The sequence below is a fragment of the Pundamilia nyererei genome, unplaced genomic scaffold, assembly GCF_000239375.1.
Source record: "Pundamilia nyererei isolate P.nyererei 1_Seehausen unplaced genomic scaffold, PunNye1.0 scaffold00324, whole genome shotgun sequence".
NCBI classification, from domain to species: Eukaryota; Metazoa; Chordata; class Actinopteri; order Cichliformes; family Cichlidae; genus Pundamilia; species Pundamilia nyererei.
In genome coordinates this window covers 365,235-388,629 of record NW_005187725.1, presented here as the reverse complement: position 1 = coordinate 388,629, position 23,395 = coordinate 365,235, and the positions used below count along the sequence as shown (strand labels likewise).

Genomic DNA, 23,395 nt, shown 5'->3' with positions numbered 1-23,395 from the left:
GTGCCTGGTTGGATGGATGAAAGGAAGGGATGGATGGATGGATGGATGGATGGAGGGATGGCTGAAAAGGATGGGTGCCTGGTTGGATGGATGAAGTGAGAAGTGGAATGAATGGATGGATGGATGGATGGATGGATGGATGGATGGATGGATGGATGGATGGATGGATGGATGGATGGATGTGTGGATGTGGTAAAGTGGAAAGAGTTCATAAAAGGCAAAATGAAGAGGGGACATGAAGGCACACCTACTCATTCATTTACTAATGAGTCACCAAACCAAATCTCGTCTCTCATTCATCAGAACAAAGCTCCTCGTTATCCTCGGTGGCCGTCGTCCATCTATGTCACATTACAGAGGCCCATGAATACGGCACATACTGCTCCGTCATGTCTGGCTCTCGTGTCTGGCACCAGGGTAATATCACGTTGATAACACCGAGGCTTCTTTTTAATGGATTCTTATTACATTGGCTGTTAATGTTTGTATGTTGGAAAAAATTCCCTACTTCCATACGCCTGACCGCACGTGCACACAGACATGATGCTCGTGCCTGCCTCCACTCCTCTTGCAGGGAGTGGAGGCAGCCAAGTGGAAGGCATATTAGAAAGCAGTGGATATTGATTGTGGCTGGGGACGGTCTGCGCTTTGCATAGCAAATGGCCCCCATTACCATACCATCTCTGGATAATTAATGTGCAGTCAGTAGGCCCGTCGTTCGTTATCGGTCATTCTGATACTGTTCAATTTTCATCTCAACCTCATGCTTCTCTCTTCCCCGTCCCGCCCTCTTCCTCGCCATGCTCTACTTTATAAATCACGCACAAGAACCCTGGTCAACGAGTGTCTGCTACTATCTCGCCTGAGGGAAGATGCTATCGTGACGCAGCCGTCTTGCGTCCTCTCATTATTCCAACATTAGCCAGACACAGAGGCCACAGAAGGCCCTTGAAATTAGCATTTGTGTGGCATTTAAGTCGCAATATAAACCTGCTGTGAGATGTGTGGCATTTAAGGTGTGATACCATCCTGCTGTGAATTAGCATGCTCTTATTTGTTGCTCTCATCTGATATCTTCCTTATGGGAGGGAGCAATTTAACCTTGTTAGGCCTGTATATTGTTGTTGTAAAGGATATGATAAGAAGAATAATTAAGAGTTAAACAAAGGAATTTGCAATCAGACCGCTGCGTGAATGCCAATGTAATTTTTCTGTGACTTTACTTTGTGCGCAGTACACAGCATAACAATTAGAACCGAGGGTGTTCTGTAGTGTTTGTACTGCAGGATTAGCTTGATATTTGTCGGTATCAATCTGAATGGTAGCTCATAGCTACTCTCAACAAATTTAAAGAGTTCCCTGCAGAATGAATCCTTTCTGCAGACAGAAGGCCTCTATTTTGTGGTTTCTCCTCCCAAGTGTTTGCACAGGTTTAAAAATAGGCAGCTTTACCCCAAGCTGCATCACAGGGATGAGATTTTCAGTCCTAACAGGCCGTGCAGATTGCCATTACTTATGCCTGACAAGCCTACCCTCTGATGTTTCCATGCTGGCCTATTTTAACAACATAAGCTGCTGCTGCCGTTCCCGCTGCTACCGAGATGCGAATTTCCAAATTGGCTGAAAAAGCTTGTCCTGGGGTTACAGCGAGGTTCCCAGAATGCATGTGGGCTGCCTGGCCTCCAGCACAGGATAGATAAAATACAGAGTTGTCAGGAAAACATTTTACCTGAGCTTGTTAAGGTCTTAACATCCGCCACGTCGCCGGGGACCGGTCCAGGGTTAGGGTTCAGGTTGGGTTTTATTATAGCCACATGCTAAAATTTCTGAAGCTAAAGATGTTCCATTAAGGTGTTGCACAAAGCCCAATGCCAATCCAAACTTTGGTTGGGTTCCCGATGACCTGGTGGAACATGGTGCGATTCTCCCATTTCCATGATACTTTTTGTTTACCAAGCTGGTCGAGCTGATTAACTGTCCTAATTCTCTAAAATGAGCTACACTGTGAAAATGTGGAGGAACTTACCGATCGAACAGCTCATACTGAAAACTGTTCAAACGCTCGGATTTCTTTTACAAAATCAGAAACCACACTGAACCAGCTTAAATGCTGCTGTTGTCGTATGGTGTGCATCCGTGTTTGAGAGAATGGCTCACCTTTATGGTAGAAAGGCTTCTTCATACCATCGGGAAGACGGGCTTTACGCTCAACGCCGTAGCCGTGCCGCGGGCCGTGATCTTCATGGCCATACCTCACCCCGTCTCTTCTTGCAGCCTCAGCAGCCATTTTATCCCTCATTGCCTTGGCGCGTTCGGACTCTAGTGCAATAGCCTTCTCCAGCAGGGACAGATTCCCCTTTGTCATGTCAAACACTTCTTCTGATCGGTCTGAGGTCACAGAGGCCGTGTCCTCATCGAAGTCCCGGTGGTGAGTGTGGTACCGGTCATCGTGTGCACAACTGGAGAAGGCCTTGGAGCGTGGGCTCAGCTGCTCCTCGAGCTTCATGAGATTGTCCATGTCGGAATAGTTCCTATCGAGCATTCGCCTGTCGTCCTGGCTGTTGTGGAAGTCCCCATAGCCGTGATGCTGGGGCTGTTGATTGGGATCCTCACATGAGAAGTGATTTTGCTGGGACGGTGCGTTTCGGTCGATGGACTTTGTTTCGCTGAGTTTCCGAGCGAGGTCGAAGCACTGGTTCCGTAGACACTCCAGACTGCTCAAACACACCTCCTCATCGCTGTTTTCTATTTGTCCATTACTGGTGGTCTTAATTTGTCCATTACCACCGTTGTGCGCATTTACCCCATTGTTCGTGCAGTCAATCGCATCCCCGTTGTTGGCCGTGCCGTCCTCGAACTCCTGTCCGTCCAAGTTGTCGGACAGCACGGCGCCGTGACCCTGTGCCAGCAGTTTGAGGGAGTCCACCGTTTCCCGAACCACGTCGCTGTCGACGTCCAAACTCAGATCGCCCCTCTGAGGTTCATCCCCTTCTTCTTCTTCCTCCTCTTCCTCCTCCTCTTCTTCTTCCTCCTCCTCTTCCTCTTCATCCTCCTCCTCCTCTTCCTCCTCCTCTTCCTCCTCTTCCTCCTCCTCTTCATCCTCAGCACTGTTAGAGGAGTTGCTGTTCATCTCAGACTCCGTCATGGCACGGTTTGCAGCGTCTTCTGCGATCTTGCCCAGGTTCAGGAGCGACTTGGCCACAAGTTCGTCGTAGTTTTCGTACTCATCGTTGTTGTTGTCGTCTTTCTCCGCCGTCGGGCCCGATTTGGAAGTGCTGCTGCCTCCACCTCCACCGCCATTGCCCTCGGCCCCCTCACCGCTGCTCATCTGATCGTCCTCTGTTGGAAAGAAAGAACAAGCGTCTTGTAATTTCATTTCCGTCATTCTATTTTACTGCTAAATCAGATTTCTGGGCTTGGTCCATCTAAATTGGATAAGGAACTCTTTGCTTCCCCTAATAATTTACTTTGAGAGTCTTAACAGCAGCTTGTGTTCTGAATTGTGAATCAGCACAGGAAGTTAAATGCAGTGGTTTGGGAAAATTCCAGAGAAAGATGCTCTGCTAAATGAGACTCTATCAAACAAGTTCTAGGTTACCCCTTTCCCTACCTCTTAATTTACAGGTCCTCTGGTTATCCTTTAACACCCACCACATCACCAGTGAGCTGCTTAGGGTTAAGGTTGGGTTTTCATCTATGCCTTTATCTGTTTTTTTCATCTGTTAGCCCAAATGGAAACGTTATTAGAAGAAGACACCTTGTTTCAAAGGTGGCGTTGACTACTTTTTCAAACTGTGCTTACTAAGCATTAACTCAGCTGTCCAACTCTCACTCCAAATGATTCCCTGGTGAAAGTTAGCCCTTCACAGGTGGGAAGACTTTTTTTAAAATATGTATCTGTTATAATGATTATTTTCTTTGTTATTTGGCTCAAAAATGACATATACCAACCTACCAACCTTTTCCCATACAGGGTTACGGTTGGCGGCCTGGGGGTTTCCATCAGTGACGACTTAGACCTCAGAGTATTAACAGGGTGATGATATCGCTTGATAATTCTATAAATTGTCAGTCTGTAGTGTGAAAACCGAAAGCGAAACTAAAATCATTGCATTACTGTGAACATTTCTCACAGGAAAGTCTAAAATCTAAGAGATAAAATGTTCCCTGTGCACCACCATAAACCCCAAACAGCAGCTATTCATCACGCGCCTGTAAAGTTCCTTTTTTCATTCAATCAACAACATCTTTAGAATTCCTTTCAGTGCCTAATTGATTCTGACAGACTGCGAAAGGTTACTGAACCTCTTCTGTCAGTAATTTCAAGCACTCACTCCTGGAGCACTTCCAATCTCTCCTTTCACATTTCCGCCCCGAGCCGCCAAGAGCACATCGCTCACATTGGCGTCACATTTGCCACTTACATTCCTGCAGAGAAAATGAACCCACAGGCTCACACAGACACATATCTAATGAGAGATTTCATCACTTTTGGTGCAAAGGAGCAAGGCAAAAAAATAATATTAATAATAATAACAATAATTATAGAAAACAATATAACATAATGGAAAAAGCATGTAATTAGTGATGCAGACTGTTTCATTAGTGATGAAATATTAATTACTGCTGGGTTCAAAGACTTAATTGTAATCAAAACAATGATATGAATTTAGTTTTTTTTTCCAAGGAGCTACAAAGGATGAGATCTACATTTTCATACATTGGGGGGTCAAAAGGAAAACATTATGCATCAACTGTGCAACTTGAAGAACCTACTAACAGTTTTTATGAAGACTACGTGAAATCAGCTGTAAACAACTTCTACAATGGTTGCATGACGTTGATATCTCCATCACTGAGATCCTGCGTTTGGCGTGATGATGCTGGATGTTTTTAGCTGATGGATTTATGTCCAAACGTCTTTGCTCACCTCGTTTCAGACCAACAGCCTAAAACCCGGTGACTGCAATCACAGCCACAAAATGGTGACTGGTTCATTCTGGATTTTAGACGTCAAGTAAAGGTGAGAGGTAACCATGACTTTCTACACATACACTGCTTTCCCTGCGCAAACACACTTACGAGCTAACGAGAGCAGCACAGTATCACCGCTTCGGAGCAAGAAGAGGGAGCAGTCACGAATGACCGGCCTTTGACAGTGCAAGGCTTCTTATTCTGCACCAGAGGTTTCATTTTTGATTGCATGGAAACAGTCTGAAGAGCAATCAAGGTGCACAAAAGGGTGAAAGAGATTAAACGGGAAACAGAGTAGTGGTGTTGGGTGACGCTCCAGAACAGCGCCCGTATTTGCCCAGTGACGGAAAGAGGTTTCTGCTTTCCTTCTGCAGACGTAAATGCAGGAAGTCCTTCCACGCCAATAAAAATCATGATGATTATAAAGAAGGGTTTGGCAACAACAGCACACGGCAGCATGCAAAGCACTTATCAAAAATACATGGTAATCAGGCAGTAGCCACAGAGCGCGAGGGAGAGGCTGCTGACAGGCTGACGAGGCGGTGGCAACAGTCCGCAGTCTCATTGTTAAGGATAAGACCTTGGCTGTGGGCTCTAATGAACACCAGTCTGCAGAGATGTTTTCACATGGCTGCCGAGATGCCACATCAACACGTTGGGTGGGTAGAGCTGCGCGCCAAGCAGGGTTAACACACTCCTCTCTCTGAGCTTCACTCTTAATTGGACTTGAAGGCACTGTCAGGTCCAATCGTGATGCGGGGGTGCAAAGCTGAATCTGCTGGAGAGAAACCTGCCAGATCTGGTGTTGGGCACGCCAGGCGGGGGGGAGACGAGATAACATATGGGGCAGGAGTTTCTCAAATCCCAGTCCCAAACCAGGGGCGCTGTTTTTGTATTTTATCCAAATGAAAGGCAACATTCAGCTGAACCTGGAGCTCAGAAGCTTTTCAAACGAGAAAATAATCGTTTTCCAAAATAATCTGGCTGCCGTTTGAGTAATTTAACATGATTTAGTTCCTTTTAGCCTCTGTCCTAACGATGAAGGTCAAACAATTTCAATGGGGAATAACTGAAAAAAGGCGACTCCATCAATTTAGATCATTTATCCATAATTAGAAGAAGCAATTAATGTTATTTATTTTTTTTAAAAAGGAGCTCTCTGGAAAAAAAAAATCAATAAACCAACAGATAATTTGGTCTCAGAGCAGCTGCAGTAAAGGCTCTGAAAATAATATGCAAGGAAAATGTGCAAATGAATGAATGACATTAACAAAGCATATTAGAGAAATAACTAATCACTGTAGGAATAACAGGCTGTGTGGATCAGCCTGTCGGTGCACATCTCTTATTCCAATGCAGAGGTCTGCATTGGACCTTCACCTGTACCGGGCCAACACTACGACATCACAGCTAGGGCTGGGCGATATGGCCTAAAATCCATATCGCGGTATAATTTGAAGCACGTGCGGTAACGATATATATTGCGATATATTCTTTTCTTCTGTATAACGTATTTTCCACACTATAAGGGACACTTAAAATCCTTTAATTTTCTCAAAAATCGAGAGTGTGCCTTATGTATGAATTCTGGTTGTGCTTACTGACCTCGAACCGATTTTGGCTGCAGAAATCTGTTAAAAAATGTTTTAGTACAACTTTGGTAAGCCGCACTGCTTGATGGATTGTCAGAGCATTACGGCTGCCGTAGTGAGGAGCTTCACGGAGTAATCTGGGTGCAAAACTCCGTCTGCTTCAGGTCCCAAAGTCAAATGAACACAGAGTTAAAAACGGTCTAAATTCTTTAATCTTTAATAAAATCATCAGCGTTGCTGCTTTACCGGGTGTAACAATTAAGTTTAACATCCAGGCATCGATGAAAACAGGATTTATTAAATTTAACGGAGTTAGAAGTTAACAGGAAGTTTGCAGGAAGTTAGCTCGCTCGTTTACACCTAAACATTTCATAGCATGTTCTGACTGAGATTTTTGAAACTAATAAAACGTACAGCTCTGCTACCACTACCAACATAAATGAAGACAGAAAACTAAACAGCAGTGGCGTTTGCAGGGTTACTGAAGTTGGACTACCTGGTATATAATGTTGTGCTACGTGATTGCTAGCGACACAGTTTTGTTAGCATAACATTAGCACAGTGAAGCTGAAGGATGAACGCCAACTTTTTTTCCACTCAATAAAAGTTAACGTGAGGGATTCTGGTGGTCAGGGACAAATGCAGTCGCATAGCAGGATGCTATACACGGGCCAAACTTCAGTCAGGAGAACAACTGAGATTATTCATCCACAATACGAAGTTAGTTATTAATATACTGCAACAACATGGGAATAGAGCAGCTGCGAGAGAATTCAACATTAATGAATCAATGTTACGGAAGTGGAGGAAGCGCAGTTTTTGGCGATGCTTTTGACCAAAACAGGCGCAGCTTGATGGCATCATTAACATGCCCTATCGCGGTAGAGCAGTATAGTCAAAATCTCTATCGTTGGCCAAATTTATATAGTTTCTATCGTATATCGTTTATATCGCCCACCCCTAAAAACCGCAAACAGAACAAGTGCTGCACTAAAAGCAATAGAAACAGCAAATGGAGCCATTTTTATGAGTAGAAAATATAAACTGTTACCCAACTAATATACTCTTATTTCTGTGTTTGGCAGTGAATTTGGTTAGCTGAGCACAGCAACCGCTGCTAGTCTGGCTTTCACAGCACTTCCTGAGATGTTCACCATGATTCAGGAACAATTTATCCTCCACAAACTCAACACAGTTGTGCACTGGTTGGATTTTAAACAGCTTTTTCAGCTTTTGAGTTGAAATGCAAAGACAGCATCTTCACCTGCATTCTTTCTGACGGCCAGCAGAGGGCGGCTTGTCCGACTGTACAGGGAGTGCAGAATTATTAGGCAAGTTGTATTTTTGAGGAATAATTTTATTATTGAACAACAACCATGTTCTCAATGAACCCAAAAAACTCATTGATATCAAGGCAGAATGTTTTTCGAAGTAGTTTTTAGTTTGTTTTTAGTTTTAGCTATTTTAGGGGGATATCGGTATGTGCAGGTGACTATTACTGTGCATAATTATTAGGCAACTTAACAAAAAACAAATATATACCCATTTCAATTATTTATTTTTACCAGTGAAACCAATATAACATCTCCACATTCACAAATATACATTTCTGACATTCAAAAACAAAACAAAAATAAGTCAGCGACCAATATAGCCACCTTTCTTTGCAAGGACACTCAAAAGCCTGCCATCCATGGATTCTGTCAGTGTTTTGATCTGTTCACCATCAACATTGCATGCAGCAGCAACCACAGCCTCCCAGACACTGTTCAGAGAGGTGTACTGTTTTCCCTCCTTGTAAATCTCACATTTGATGATGGACCACAGGTTCTCAATGGGGTTCAGATCAGGTGAACAAGGAGGCCATGTCATTAGTTTTTCTTCTTTTATACCCTTTCTTGCCAGCCACGCTGTGGAGTACTTGGACGCGTGTGATGGAGCATTGTCCTGCATGAAAATCATGTTTTTCTTGAAGGATGCAGACTTCTTCCTGTACCACTGCTTGAAGGTGTCTTCCAGAAACTGGCAGTAGGACTGGGAGTTGAGCTTGACTCCATCCTCGACCTGAAAAAGGCCCCACAAGCTCATCTTTGATGATACCAGCCCAAACCAGTACTCCACCTCCACCTTGCTGGCGTCTGAGTCGGACTGGAGCTCTCTGCCCTTTACCAATCCAGCCACGGGCCCATCCATCTGGCCCATCAAGACTCACTCTCATTTCATCAGTCCATAAAACCTTAGAAAAACCAGTCTTGAGATATTTCTTGGCCCAGTCTTGACGTTTCAGCTTGTGTGTCTTGTTCAGTGGTGGTCGTCTTTCAGCCTTTCTTACCTTGGCCATGCCTCTGAGTATTGCACACCTTGTGCTTTTGGGCACTCCAGTGATGTTGCAGCTCTGAAATATGGCCAAACTGGTGGCAAGTGGCATCTTGGCAGCTGTACGCTTGACTTTTCTCAGTTCATGGGCAGTTATTTGGCGCCTTGGTTTTTCCACACGCTTCTTGCGACCCTGTTGACTATTTTGAATGAAACGCTTGATTGTTCGATGATCACGCTTCAGAAGCTTTGCAATTTTGAGACTGCTGCATCCCTCTGCAAGATATCTCACTATTTTTGACTTTTCTGAGCCTGTCAAGTCCTTCTTTTGACCCATTTTGTCAAAGGAAAGGACGTTGCCTAATAATTATGCACACCTGATATAGGGTGTTGATGTCATTAGACCACACCCCTTCTCATTACAGAGATGCACATCACCTAATATGCTTAATTGGTAGTAGGCTTTCGAGCCTATACAGCTTGGAGTAAGACAACATGCATGAAGAGGATGATGTGGACAAAATACTCATTTGCCTAATAATTCTGCACTCCCTGTATAGAAGTCTACATGAAAGCGAGCCTGCTGCCGGCCTCACATCTCAGCTCAATAAACACTGCTCTGATACGTTTCTGGTCTCAGTCGCTGGTTTAAAGTCTTACTGAGTAAAACACGATGCTTATTTTGTAGTTTATGTCTTAACTGAGTGGAAAAAAGGAACAATAAAGGTGGGTATGCTGCAGGTCACTTTAATGCCTATGCTCCTTATAGCTCATTAGGCATAGTTCAAAATAACCAACATGGCAATGATGGGAACACAGTGCCTGCATTCGTTTATAATCTTCCTGCCATGATCAGCCTTTGTGCTGAGTGAAATTTTAACCTTCCAATTAATGCAGAGACACTAAAACGTTATTTATTCAAACACATGCTTTGTTACCTGTCTCACCTGTTGATGGCTATTTTTGCTACAGGTTTGTAGCATTAGCACCAGAATTTCCTGCAAATTCCATGGGAAGAAATGGTGACTAACATCCGTGAGCTGCATCTGGCAGTCACTGGTGAAGTTACTAGCTGCCCTTTCATTCGCCACTGACTTTTGGTTACATGCGTAACCTCGGTTCCAGCTTTGAGCCGAGCAAACGTGTTCCAGCTGTTTGGGCCTGGCGCTGGTCTTTTTGAGGCAGAAATACATGGAACCAGTTCTAGATCAGGCACCGTGTCCACTGGACCTGGGTGCGCTTCTGTGGTCCCCAACCCCCTGGGCCACAGACCGGCCCCTGAGTTGTTTGGTACCAACTCACGGGTGTGAAATTTATGGTTTTCAGGGTTTTTATCGTTAATTCAGTTTCCTGTGTTGTAGTTGTTCGTCTTATTTTGAAATAAATATTTACGCGTTACCATAGCGACCTGACAGGGGAAGAGAGGAGGGGCAGAGAGGAGGATGTTACTGTCAGTGTTGTTGGTGCATTTCAGGAGGACGCTGCTAATAAAGCTACACAATTACACAGTGAATTCATGTTTACTATTATATTTACCAAATACCGCAGTTTTTGTCTCGGTCATATTGTTTTATTTTGTTGTGTTTATCCGCAACACCTTAAAGGCCGGTCATGAAAATATTGCGTGACATTAAACCATCTGTGGGGCAAAAAAGGCTGGGGGGCTGCTGCTTCAGGGTGTTTCCACTGTGACAACGTTTCTATAACCAGACGAACTAGCCTACATTTTGACAGGCTTGATAACTGTTTGGATACTTTGTGTCATGGAGGACAGAGTCTGTGGGCTGCATCTGTGAATCACTGATGAGTTTCTTCCAGTCACCCCTCCCATATCCACTAACAGCAGTACTGGCACCAGTGTTTTAGGGGTGGAAATGCACAGAACCAGACCAAAATGTCATTCTCCATGGAGTCAGAGGACTCACCTCCTCTGAGGCAGTGTGTGTGAAAATGAGAACTGGCACAACCTCCCACCTCAAACACAACGATGGGAGTTGTTGTGCAGCAGTAAGCTGCTGCCTGTGGGGCCGGCTGGACCTGCACAGCCGCTGCTTCAGTGGAAAGTGGCATTAAAACGTGCCTTTAAACCCTTCACTGAAGGTACTCTTACCCATTATGCCTAACACGTTATATCAATAATTAATCATCAATAACAATAACAGGTGGAAATGACGGTGCTCTCACCTTGCCCTTGATTCTGCTCTCCTTCCTCCTCCTCTCCGTCTTCATAATCCACCTCTTCTACTCCTTCCTCCTCCTCCTCTTCTGCCTCCACCACCCTTCCTTCATCACCCTCCTCTTCTTCTTCCTGCTCCACCTCTACCTCCTCCTCCTCTGCTTCCTCTTCCCCCTCTCCATCCCCTGTCTCCACCTCCCCGTCCTCGTGCTCCATTTGCTCTACATTGTAGTCCATGTAGGCTTCTACCTCCTCCTCTTCCTCCTCCTCCACTTCCCCCTCCTCTTCCTCATCCTCTACAGCTCCTTCCTCCTCCTCTTCCTCCCGGTCATCCATCTCCTCGGTTCCGTCCGTCTCGTAGCACTCCTCCATTGTGGAGTTGTCCATGTCATCAAGGTAGGTGCTCCTCTTTGGGGATGTTTCCAAGGTTTGTCTGTCTATGCTCTTCCTCTTCTTGGCCAGAGGGCAGCCGTACACACTGCAGAGGAGAGATAAGAGGGCAGCCGTTAGCCGTTAGCACCACCTGCCCATAAACGTTCACTCTGGTTTGTGCCGGGGCCTGTGCTGCGACGCTGTGGTTATATAGTACATCGCTCAGGAGCAAAGAAATATTCAGAAGATCAAACTTTGCCCAAACGGCCTTAATTAGACACGCACTCATTAACTGATAAATAACAAAACGCAAAGATGTCGACTCTCTATCTGTGCAGGGAAACAAAAAGCAGAAGATCTGGTTTAGTTTCCACATTCATTGATATTCAGGTACCATCAGTTTGCTCTTCCGGCAGGAGAAAATCACTGTGCATGCCCTGCAAACGCTTTGTTCCAAACTGATATGTCCTTGTTCCCAAGTGAAGCAAAACACATCTGCCTGTCTGGAATTGACTGTAAGGGGAAACAGACAACCTGTAGCCTGATTAATTGAATCTTGCCGAGGCACCTCGGGTTTTAATGTATTCTCCGGCTCCCCCCGGCAGCAGGGGGACAGATCCTAATCTGATAATCTGATAATCTGTGTATTTGCCCCGGCTATTGATCACAGGGGCTTAATCCATTTGATTCATCAAACCTCGGAGAGTCCCGACTCCTACCGGGCCCCCCGAGCCGCCCGTGTGTGCGACCGTTCGTGTGTGTCGTGGCTGCGCACGCACATTTGGCACGTTAGAACAAAAGCACCACACAGTCAGAATTATGATGAGTTCTGCTGAGTGTTTTGGCCATCAAATAAACCCCCTGTCCAGGCCCGAGTGCGAGAGAGCTAAACACGCTTTGGGCATGTTCACTCGGCTGTGAAATATCCCTGGCTCCCATTTTTACAACCTCTGGATGTTTCCCTGGGTTCTGCGCTACTTAGAGTGGGACCTGATGTGAACGAATGGCACAGGCGGCACGCGAGGGGAGAAAATGGCAACTGTTAGTCACTGTGAGCTACTTTTGTGCTGGGAAAAACTCATCGCAGTGGTCAGACGGTCTCAGGTACCCCTTTTTGTTTCCTCTCTTCCTCTGCTTCATCCAATATCCTCTCCCTTGTGCTCTCTCTTTCTTTCTTTCGCCCATCAGTCAGTCAGCTGGCAGGCTCAATCTCGCCCAGCCCTGAGATTCCTTAATGGTCTGACCCCCTGCACCCCCTGCAACCAGGGGGCTCATTTCATTAATCTAAGCCCACATGGAAACTCATTCCCTGCCTGACAACCTCTCCCCCAGGGCAGCGAGAAGGTCTGCAGGACAGTGAGGGAGGGGGCGGTGGCGTGCTGCAGCACAGTGATCAATAGTGCTTGTGACCAAACATCTCAAAAGCACATTAAAATGCCACTCATCCCAGCCCCTCTGTTCCAGCGCCCTCTCCAAATAAATCAAGGGCCGGTCCCAGCAGGTTAGCGGCTGCCAAGGCAGGCGGGCTGGCAGGAGGGGGGGATAGGTGAGTGGGAGGAGTGGGGGGAGTGGGGGAGCGGTGTGAAAAGCAGATAAACACCTCACCCCTCCTCCCTCCCTCTGTCTTCTAGTCCTGCAGTTCCACCTTTATTTTAGCAGTGAAGCAGTCCTGCAGGCGACCAGTGCAGCACCGTGTGCAGGATACCGTCGGCCTGCGTGTTCTCTATGTCATGTATGTTGTCCTGCAGCTGAGAGAGCATAAAAACTGTTTGCCAAAGTGTCAGTGTAGACACAACAAAGCAGCCTTTGACGTGCTGAAACTACAAGTGCCCACCTTATCCACTCAAAGCAGCGCCCCTGACAGCAGCTCCGCCCCTCCCCAAAACACAGCAGATGGGCTGAGGCCTCAGTCACATACGCCTCTGATTGGTGAATGGTTGGTGAGTGGTTGGTGAATGGTTGGTGAGTGGTTGGTGAGTGGTTGCTTGAGGTCACTGGCTGTTGCCAAGTGAACTGGGTTGCAAAGAGTGTGCAGCACCAAAACCCTCGATGTTATTGCTTTGGTTGCTCACACACTGCCGCTGCTGACATGCACATTTTGCATGGAAGATGCAGACTGATCTGCAAACACTTGACTCGTGCTCTCTGAGTTGAAGTGAAGCTCGAAAAAGTGCAACGCAAACCAGAAACTGAGATGTTCTCCTTCAAAGTAAAAGTCTAGCGTCACCGCTGACACTAAACATTTTCAATAGGTGCATCTTTTACTTTGAAGGTAAATGGTCACTGTTTCCAGTTTGCATCAATGTTTTCACAGCGTTTTTTAGAAAACTACAGGCGACGACAGCAGAGGATTTGCAGCCTATTTCACCTCCAGCAACCAGGCAGGGAATATATATTTTTCCCTAGCGACTGGTGGTTACCATGGGATTACTGACTGGTCTCTAGGCTTGCATTATCGGAGTCTCACCATCTATTTCACAGGTACCACCAGGAACCAGTTGCAGCCAGTTGGTTCATTTTCCCCTAGCAAGCGGCGGCTATCAGTCAGTGCTCAGGCCTGAGTGACCGAGGCTTTAGCTAGCTCTCTGTATTCATCTGAAGCCTCTGAAGCTACCAGTGTTGGTTTTTGTGGAGTCTGCTGCGGTCGTTTGGTGACGTCCTGATTAGTCGGCTCTATTGCTAAGCTTACGTTAGCCAGCGTCGCTCAGTGTTGGGAAGCACTGCAGCGAGGCTCTCGGGGAACGAGCGTGAGCCTTTTATCTCCTGGATTTTCAGACAAACAAAAGTTGGGCAATGTCTCGTATTTTAGACTGCGTTATCCTGTGTTCACAAATTGGCAATAAAAAAGCGTTTAATACCTGAAAATGCTGCACAGAGCACGTTTGACTTGGTGTTTGCTGTCAAGCATTCAGCGCCGGCTCAGTGGCTGATAGGTATTAATGTGACTACACCTGAATCAAAACAATGCTGTTGAATTGCTATAATTGCTCTGCAACATCAGCTAATGGATAGCAAATAATAACTGCTGGCTTGTGTATTTTTCATTGTAGTTTTAAAAGGAGTCGAGTGCGCTTCATTATTTCGGGTCAGGCTTGTACAAACAGGGATGCCTTTTAGCAGAGCGTGAACAAGCTTTAAAACCTGACGCTGCTGAAAGTTCCGCCTACGGTCCAACAGACATTTGGATGCCATTAAAGAGCTCCGGCTCGCTGAGAGCAGCCACACAGATTCTTATGTAAATGACTTTTAATCACGCTGCCGTTGAGGAGCGCTGCATACAGAGCGCCCGGCTCTCAGGTGTCCTCTCGTCCCTGAGCCGTCAGCTCGTTGTGACACGGTGAAAGGTTTGTTTGCCCTACGATGACTAAGCCACAGGAAGCCTCCGCAGCTCGGCCATCCCACGTTCCCTGGCTCCATCGCTGTGTGACCTTGGCTGCGACGTTCGTCATCACAGGCACTGCATCCCACTCGCTTCACTTGGCAATTAAAATTCCAGAAATAATTAAAAAGAAATTCTGCAGTCACTGTGCAGACAAAGGAAGGCGATGAGAAAATACTGCACCATCCTGAGTTTGCTTTTGCTTTTGTCCCCCCGGCAGCATCACAAAGTCCTCCAAGAAGAGTGAGCCGTACGAGAGGTAGTAATCAAAGAAGAAAAGAGCCTCAGATCACAAAAAGACCACTTCATATTTCATGGAGTGGGCATCCTTGGCATTAGAAGATGGAACAAATTCTATTACAGTGTGAACAAGTGGCCTTTTAATGCAGAAAAGAAACCTTTTGGATACGGAGAGGGCCCCATTCCCTGCGATTTAATGTGAGGCGGGGGGGAGGGTGGCAGCAGGAGAGGGAGAGCTCCTGTTTGGCTAATTTTGGGTGACAGTTGAGCGACTGCTGGAATGCGACAGCGTTCCACGGTGCCTTTATTAGCAGTCATATTAGCGGCTGTTCGCAGCAGGGGCAAAAGCTTTAGCCAGTCATTAGCATCACATACTATTTGTCTCCGTGACGCACGGATGAGGCAGCTGCTGCTGCTTTTTCCCTCTCTCCCTCGTCATCTCCTCTTGTCACCAAACATTCCCACCTCAAATCTCTCTGTCTGTTTTCACCCCGGCTCCTTTCTCGGCTCATATTTTAGAATAACATTACAGGTCAGCATCCTTCATCCTCATTTAGAGTCACAGAAGGTTCTAAAAAGGTTACCGAACTTCAGTGTCGTGACCTACAGGGACGAACACTTTTGATGTCTGTCATCCCACTGTTCTTTAAAGAACACAGCACTGTGATTGGGAATTTTCTGGAACATTAGGCAACATCCATTCTGCCAGCAAACATTCCCAAAACATCCCGGGAGTCTAAATTGTGAAGTTGCTCGATGCAGACACTCTGTGGAAAGGGAACGTCTCCTAAATATTTCTAGAACGTCCAAAAGTCCACTGAGTGTCTGCCTCCGCATCGTGAGCAGAACTAACGGTTCTCCAAACATCCTGGGGAACCTGAAAGGGAACTTTAAGACTGGTTCCCTGAAAATCCCGAGAACAACTTGACTGTCCCCTCGTCGTTCATGAAATAAGCACAAACTCAGACCCCATCAGGTCTTTTAAATGCTCCCAAATATCTCCTGTGTAATCCTGCACAAAAAAAACAAACACATGCAGCGTCATCTAAAAGTGGGGACTTTTTTGTTTTCATGTGCACATAGCTGACCTTTGACACTGCAGCGTTGTACTGAGACAATATTAAATGTTCTTGACTTCTCAAATGGATTTCTCATTTTACCAACAGGTGTCCATCCTGAAGGTGTCCTCTGTGTTACGCTGTCATGTGACCCATGAATAAACAGAACTGGACATCCTCTTAAACGCACATTAAACGAGCAGCTTAGATCCATATGTGAACATCCTGATTAAGTCCTCGAAACCTCTCAGCGTCACCCATCGGGAACCATACAGGAACATTATCGAAACAAATGTCACATAAGAACGATTTCATGAGACCGACTTGGAGCCATATGCGAATGTTTGAGATGTTCTCACGTGTCCAACGTGGAAACATATGCTGATGTCCTCTGTGTAATGTCACCAATAAAGAAATTTAATATGGAAGTTTTTGAAGACCCTTTCCTGACCGCTCTCATGGGAATGATGGATCCATGTGGGAACACCGCCTGAACATCCCAAATTCACCATCCATGTTACGTTGAGACTAACAAACAAAACAACTGGAAAGTTTAAATAAGAACAGCTGAGCCTCATATGTGCACATGCTCAGTACGTTATTGTTCTCATGGAACCACTTGGAATATTCTCTAAACATCCCAAATGTCATCCATGTAGTTTAAAACAGGAAAAACAGAATTCCCTTTTAAACTCTACAGGGAAGGTCTGCATAGGACCGACCTGGACCAGTGGGGAACCATGAGGGAACGTTCTTTGTAGGGCCCACATGTCTTGTGTGTAGTGCTGCACTGAGCATTTCCAATAGCTAGAAGAAGATTCTTATGAAGTCCTGAACAAAATGTTCCCAAAGGGCCAATGAGGAACCACGTGGGAACCTGAAACACACTAAATGTAATGTAAAGGAACTAACATGTAGATGTTCTCTTAACGTCACGCAGAGCCCTTTAAAGAGCAGCATAGAATATTCTTGATGTTCAGTATCGTTTGAGAACCGTTAAAGAAACACTCAGCTCCGTGGATTTCCTCCCATATTTCCACCTCCTTTCCCATTTTCTCATTCTTCGCAGCCTCTCTGTCTGCCTCCACAGAGCACAGCAGAGATGGAGGGAATGCACCACCTCTAACTGTGCTCCCTATCCAGCAGGAGGATCTATAGACATGTGTGGCAGAGCCCTGTCTCCATGGTGATACCCTCCAGAAATCCATGAGGGATTCACCATCCTCACCGCCAGCCAGCGAGGAGAAAGGAAAAATGAGAGGGAGGCAGAGCAAATGGGGGAGCAAAATGGGAGGCTATAGGAGGGAGCCAGAGGGAGAATGTATGTTTCTGTGCATGTTTGCATGCATGTCCTCCAGTCTACTGTGTGTGTGCAGAAATATGGGGAATCTATGGCAGCAGAGTTGAAATGAGAAGAAGAGTTGTGTGTGTGTGTGTGTGTGTGTGTGTGTGTGTGTGTGTGTGTGTGTGTGTGTGTGTGAGAGTGTGAAAGAGGAGAGAGGATCATTTCAGAGCTGTCAGGCTTCTCCCGCGAGCAGCCGAGAACAAAAGGCAGCGTCTCGGTGCAGGAGGCTCAGCGCATGGCAGACGCTGCAATTTGGGGCGTTTTCTGGCTCCAGCTTGGATATCAGCTGCTATCACCCATTCACACCCCAACATACACACACAGATTCAGCAGAATAACTGTCAGACTGTCCTAAAGCTCATGAAAAATTACTTCGGAGCAGCGGTCTTGGAATAATCCTCACTGTCAGGGAAACTTACATGATGTTTGTAGGTGTTGCGGTTCCATGTCCACTTGGATTTACGCACACGCGTTAATAATGAAAGCATCATTTAACTGTAATCTTTTCGTGTTTCGTTTCTCCAGGAAGCATTAACATGCCACAGTCCCCGTTTCTTCAGCCGGTAATTTAAATGATTTCAGACAGCGGGCGCGGCGGTGGAGAGGCTGAGAGGCAGCGGGCCCCCAAAGACTCGCTGCTCATGTCTGCTCGCTGCTGCAGCTCTAACGTGCAGCCTGCAGCTACTAAACCCAACTTTTAGTCAAATACTCCACTTGCTCTGCCTCGACTCTTGCCGTTAACTCTTGCTCTTGTTTTTATCCGAGCCTTGGCTGGTGTCCTTACTCCCCGCTGCCTGTCGAGTCTCCTCCTTTATCCCGAGCCTGGCGAGAGCCCGGGAGCTCAGCTCGGCTGAGACGCACAACAGTGGCGAGAAATCAGCCTCACGTGTGCTGAGCAACATCTCCCTGCAGTCGCCCTCATTCCTAAAATGCTCAGTGTCATTGCCGTGGTCTCATACGCTAACATCTCCTGGTACATGTGTGTGCACGGTGCTCAGTCATCCAGGTCACGGAGGCAGCTGGACTTCTTTTCTTTTTCCTGGACACTGCTAATACAGTTTGGGTTGATAGCTATGCAGCGTTGATCTGACTGCATTACATGTAGATTCAACTTTGGTCAGGTTTGTGACATAAATCTGTGTCCTTGACCCAAAGTCAAGCATGCTTTCAGTGGCTGTTTGGCTCTGGGTGGGTGTTTGCTGCTTGTCCACAGTCCTGTTTGTGGTCTTCATGGACAAGTTTAAGGCCATGATTCTCTACTGGGAGATGGTGGACTGAGTCCTTTCGTCTTATCAGCCTGAGCACCACGCTTGAGCGAGGAGCATCTCCGTGTCTTTATTATGGAGCTTTTATGGGGCTGTGATGGGACGAGACGGGCCAGGGTTTTTCTCGTTGTACCACATGAAATGCCGAAAGAGTCGAAGGAGGAAATTTATAGCTTCAGAGCTGCAATGGTTGTTCTTTGTCCTGTTGGGTTACGTTAAACTAATGCCTACCACACACTGGAAGACATCTAAAGACAGCCAAGAGTCAGTTTTTAATCAGAGAGTAGAGGATTTTGCAGAGATATAGGATCTTACAGGGTCACTTTTTGCAGCTAAAGTCCCTTTAAGATGATTTCCCTTCATGCTTCTGGTGGAAATTCAGAAGCAGAAGCAGCTTTTGTGTCTGCTGTGGTTCGTTCTGGAAAAACGAAAAGAAAAAGAAGATGCTGCAGAAGCTCTGTGGGGAAACAGAAGAGCTCCTGTTGGTCGTCGATGATGTTCGTGTGGGTGATTTTGACCATTTGTATAAATCTGAACAGATGAAAATTAATATCTATCATCAGCTCTGTGACCAGCCTACAACAAAGCATGGAGGTGACTGCAGCACGCCGTGACTTTAGCACAACTGTCGGGTTTTCCTCGCTGTGAACATTTAAATTGCTTAAAAAGTCTTTTGGACTGAAGCTGAAATAACTACAATGACATGTGATTTTCACTTACTGTGTACCTCATTGTGAGTAAATAACTAAATACTCTGAGCACAAATGCAGTATTTATCATATATCATGAAGTATTTGTGTTTCGAGGCCCCTGAATTAACTCCGAGGTCGGAGATTTGGTCGATTATTGATCTGTGTTTATCGTACAAGCTACTCTGCATAATGTTCCAGCAGAGCTGGAGGCAGGGAGCTCATCGGGCAGCAGAATCAGGGGGTGTAATGTGGCTATCTGTCATGCTGCAGCTAAAATCACTCCTGGATTAGCCAGGTAAGGAGTCTCTCCACAAGCGTAATGACTTCAATCAATCACCCTCAACTCAGAGGAGCGCACAGGGAAGCCGGTGAGTTAGCTGCTGGCCTATCTGCCATTTTGGAAAGGAGCTCCTTCTCGTGGTTAGCCCATTTATTCGGATGAGCAGATTTGTTCCTTATACTGGATATACTGCTAAAACCTGCAGCACGAAGCTGTCTTTTTAAATCAAAGTGCACATCTTCATGTCCCATTTCTCCAAATTTCCATCTCCAGCAGGAACCAGCAGGCTTTCTGCTGAGAGCCACGGAGCAGCTGGAGAACAGAGAACGTATGGATGCACCGACGCACGGCTGCTTTCGCTCTTTTCGTGAGATTTGTCGACAATAACAAGAAACATCAGCCTCATCTTTTACCGAATACTGGCGTTCAGAATAAAGCGTCTGCCCTTTGTGTGTTTCATTGTGATTCCCACTCTGTGCCATGTTTACTAAGCCCTGTCTCTCCAGCAGTGGAGGAGGAGGAGGGCTTTTTGACATTGATGTAATTTAGTTGGCAGCTGCTCTAAGGGAAGGGCTGGCCAGAGGAGGCAGGCGGGGGGGAAGGGAGGGCTGGTGGTGGGTTCAGGGGTTAGGGGTCAGGATGTGCTCGGGCCTGAAGCTGGCCCTGAGCAGCTGCCTACCCCCCGCCTCCCCTCTTCATGCCCATCATGTCCCCCTGGCACGCTCCGCGCTCATCGCACATGATCTGTTATTCCCTTTGATGTCTTTCCTCAGGGATGCGGTTATTAAAAAAGAAGAAAAAAGAGGATGAAAAAAGCATAAACACCACCTGTTTATCTGACGCCAGGTGATGTCAGAAAGGTAGTCTGCAGGCTTGTCATAATATGCACAGGAGGCAAATAAGGGGGAATAAACAAATGTCATCAAAAAGGAAGTCGCATGTGTGTGCCACTGTACATTTAGCAGCCCTGGCTTTGAAATGCTTTCAAAGGCTTTTTTAAAATGCATTAAAGGTTCATACAAGGAAACAACAGACAGCAGAAAAATGCACAGTTATTCTCTCACACAGGAATTTAGGCCTACCAATACCCCAGGGGGTACGTCTGCAGTATCCTAGGCTGATAAATTCAACTTATCTCACAAAACGAGAAATTACAGTTTAACAACTGAGTAAACATGAAGAGCTGAAAGCTGCCTAAAAGTAAAGGATACACAGTGGAAACAGCCAAAATGCACTCATGTAAAAAGTGACAGAAATGGTGAACTCGCTAAAAGTAGTGCTGCTAATATCAGTCATAACTGTTGACCAACACTAGATGACTGAAACAACCAGCTAACATTATGATTTAAGCCCCTTCCATCTTCCTCCAATTTTCAACAACATAAAAATGACCAGAATTAAAACAACTTAATAATCCTGTCTCATCATTTTCAGCTGCATCCTCACATTTCTGCACAATTAAAGAATCATATCAGACTGATATGGAGCAAATAAAACACAATGAAAACACCTCCCTGCATAAAAAACTGCATTATTGGCAAACTGCACATAACGCATTCAAAGTAAAAGCAATTATTAATAGTAGTAGTAATAATATGATTATAATAATAGTAATTATTCTACAAATGTCCCACACCAGTGTTACATGGATCAATATTACTGCTGCAGATGTTTAAGGCTGATCGAATTTTAAAAAGTGTATAAAGTATTTAATTTCCAATGATGCACCAAATTCCACAAAGTCATATGCTTGTTGTGGCTAAGATAAAAACAGCTGTTAATGAGGTTTTCCTTCAAATATATTAATAGCAATAAAGCCACAGCAGAGTTAAAAGGCTTTGAGCCTGTGACATGGCTAACTGTTCATATCTACGGGGGATTAAGACAATAATGGTCACACTTTGTACAGTCAACTATGTTCACCTGTTTCAGTGACTTGATGTCAAGCGGAGTTCATCCTGCTTCCAGAGACTGGAACACTGCCTGCTAGAAGAATAGCTAACAGCTAATAATAGTGGAATAGTTAGCTAAAACATATTGACTGAACCTTTGAAAATGGTGATTTAACAAAGTGAATAGCTGTTAAATGGAGCGGTAAAGGGTTGTGACTGTTCACATGTGGTAAACTAAATATATACTAACTGGTGAAGTAAGCGTAAAGCTGAATCAAATCTAGCTTAAAATGAATTAAAACGGGCACATTTTCACATGAAGGAGTTCACTGAGTGAAAAAGGACTCACTGCTCTGACGTGCAGTAGGCACAGGAACAGGAAATAGTAACCTTATAATGCGCTGTTTACACCATAGTTCCTCTGGTTGCACGTGACAGCGACCGATGTCTGACCGGCTCCGTCATCATACTGCGGGAATGATAACAATTGCGTCGGAGCCAAACCGAATGAACCCTGAGGCTCCACATGAAGTCTAAAGTGTAGAAGCTAATGACAGAGCTGACAGATCCGACCGACTCTGTTCTTTCACCCTCAGCCCACACTGTCTTTTTGGTGATATAAAGCTTTCCCATTAAATATGGAAATTTCTGTTTCGGTGACAGATACATCACAGAGGGGGGCTGATGGCAGAGACGGTGTTTTTTTGGAAGGGGAAGTGGCAGATTTTGATTAATGCGACCTTATCTGGTTCTGCACATGGAGGCAGAGGGGTTCCTGAGCTTGGCGGGGGTGGATGGCTGCCTCGTTCTCTCTTCACAGTCACTCTGCTTCTGTCTTCTCTCCATTTTGCGGTGAGCTCGCTCGTCTTCTATCTTTGCTTTAATGTCTTGTAGTTGCACTGTCCTTTAGCTTCACGCGGCCTTCAGATAATTCTGTCTGATTCCTTTCGTCCCCTCTTCACCTCTTCACTCTCTTCATCTCTGTACCGATCCCACTTAGCATTTCCCTGTTTCTGTTAAAGCTGCTCATCTCTCTGCTGCTCCATTGTATCTTCAATTTCCATATCTGTTTCTCTTCCTGCCAGGCAGAGAGCGAGGTGCAGTGTTGCTGCTTCCCCTGTCGCTCCATCACCACCTGGCCCACTTCCAATGCTTTTAGTGAGCGCTATCTGTCAAGCTATGAATAATACAGACCCAAGGCTGGCGTTAGCTTGCTAGCTAGCTATGTGGAATCCAAATGAGGTCTACAGCAGGAAGAGAGCACTTGACTTTTAGCTCGCTACCACGCTCCCCCTACCAAGACAGGCAATTACTCAGCCCACAGCCCCAGCTGCAGTCGTGGCAATCATAAACGCAACCCCTCACATCCCCCGTCTGCACGCACACACTTTGCATGTATAAGTAGGCGCGCGCTCCATCTCCATCCTGCACAGACATTGTCTATGCAGAGACAGAAAGTCCATATATGACAGGAAATCCATAGCTTTTCAGGCGGTGAAAAGAAAAACTGAAATTGTGAAAATCTCCAAATATATTTTGGCAGTGTTTTCACACAGGATGATGATGATGATGATGATGATGATGATGATGAAATCAGGGCGCTGGCTTTAAGTGGAAAACTCGTGGCCGCCTACAAATGGTAACGCCGCAGGAGCAGATGTTTGATGAGGCAAATTTAAAGTGCCAAGTGACACCAAAGGAACTCATTTAGGAGCCACGGAGATCTATTAATCAGCTGCGGCGTTACTTCATCATGCCTTATCTGCAGATTAACAGGAGACACATCGTCCACCTTTATCGCACCTGTTCCAGAG

General features: G+C 45.8%; 2 protein-coding genes across 2 annotated transcripts in view; both read right to left on the bottom strand.

Annotated features, from left to right (window-relative positions):
• myt1lb (myelin transcription factor 1-like, b) overlaps window positions 1–3,385 on the bottom strand; it is a 33,800-nt gene extending 30,415 nt beyond the window's left edge. Inside the window, exons 1-2 of the mRNA XM_013915568.1 lie at window positions 3,107–3,385; window positions 2,158–3,037 (exon numbers count right to left, since the gene is read on the bottom strand). Of these exons, the coding sequence (XP_013771022.1) occupies window positions 2,158–3,037; window positions 3,107–3,385 (1,159 nt within the window). The remainder of the gene's footprint in view (window positions 1–2,157; window positions 3,038–3,106) is intronic.
• Window positions 3,386–7,826: 4,441 nt separating this feature from the next.
• The window catches only part of LOC106456509 (myelin transcription factor 1-like protein), a 68,255-nt gene continuing 52,686 nt past the window's right edge, over window positions 7,827–23,395 (bottom strand). The window contains exons 5-6 of the mRNA XM_013915567.1: window positions 11,221–11,536; window positions 7,827–7,871 (exon numbers count right to left, since the gene is read on the bottom strand). Coding sequence (XP_013771021.1) covers window positions 7,827–7,871; window positions 11,221–11,536 — 361 coding nt within the window. The remainder of the gene's footprint in view (window positions 7,872–11,220; window positions 11,537–23,395) is intronic.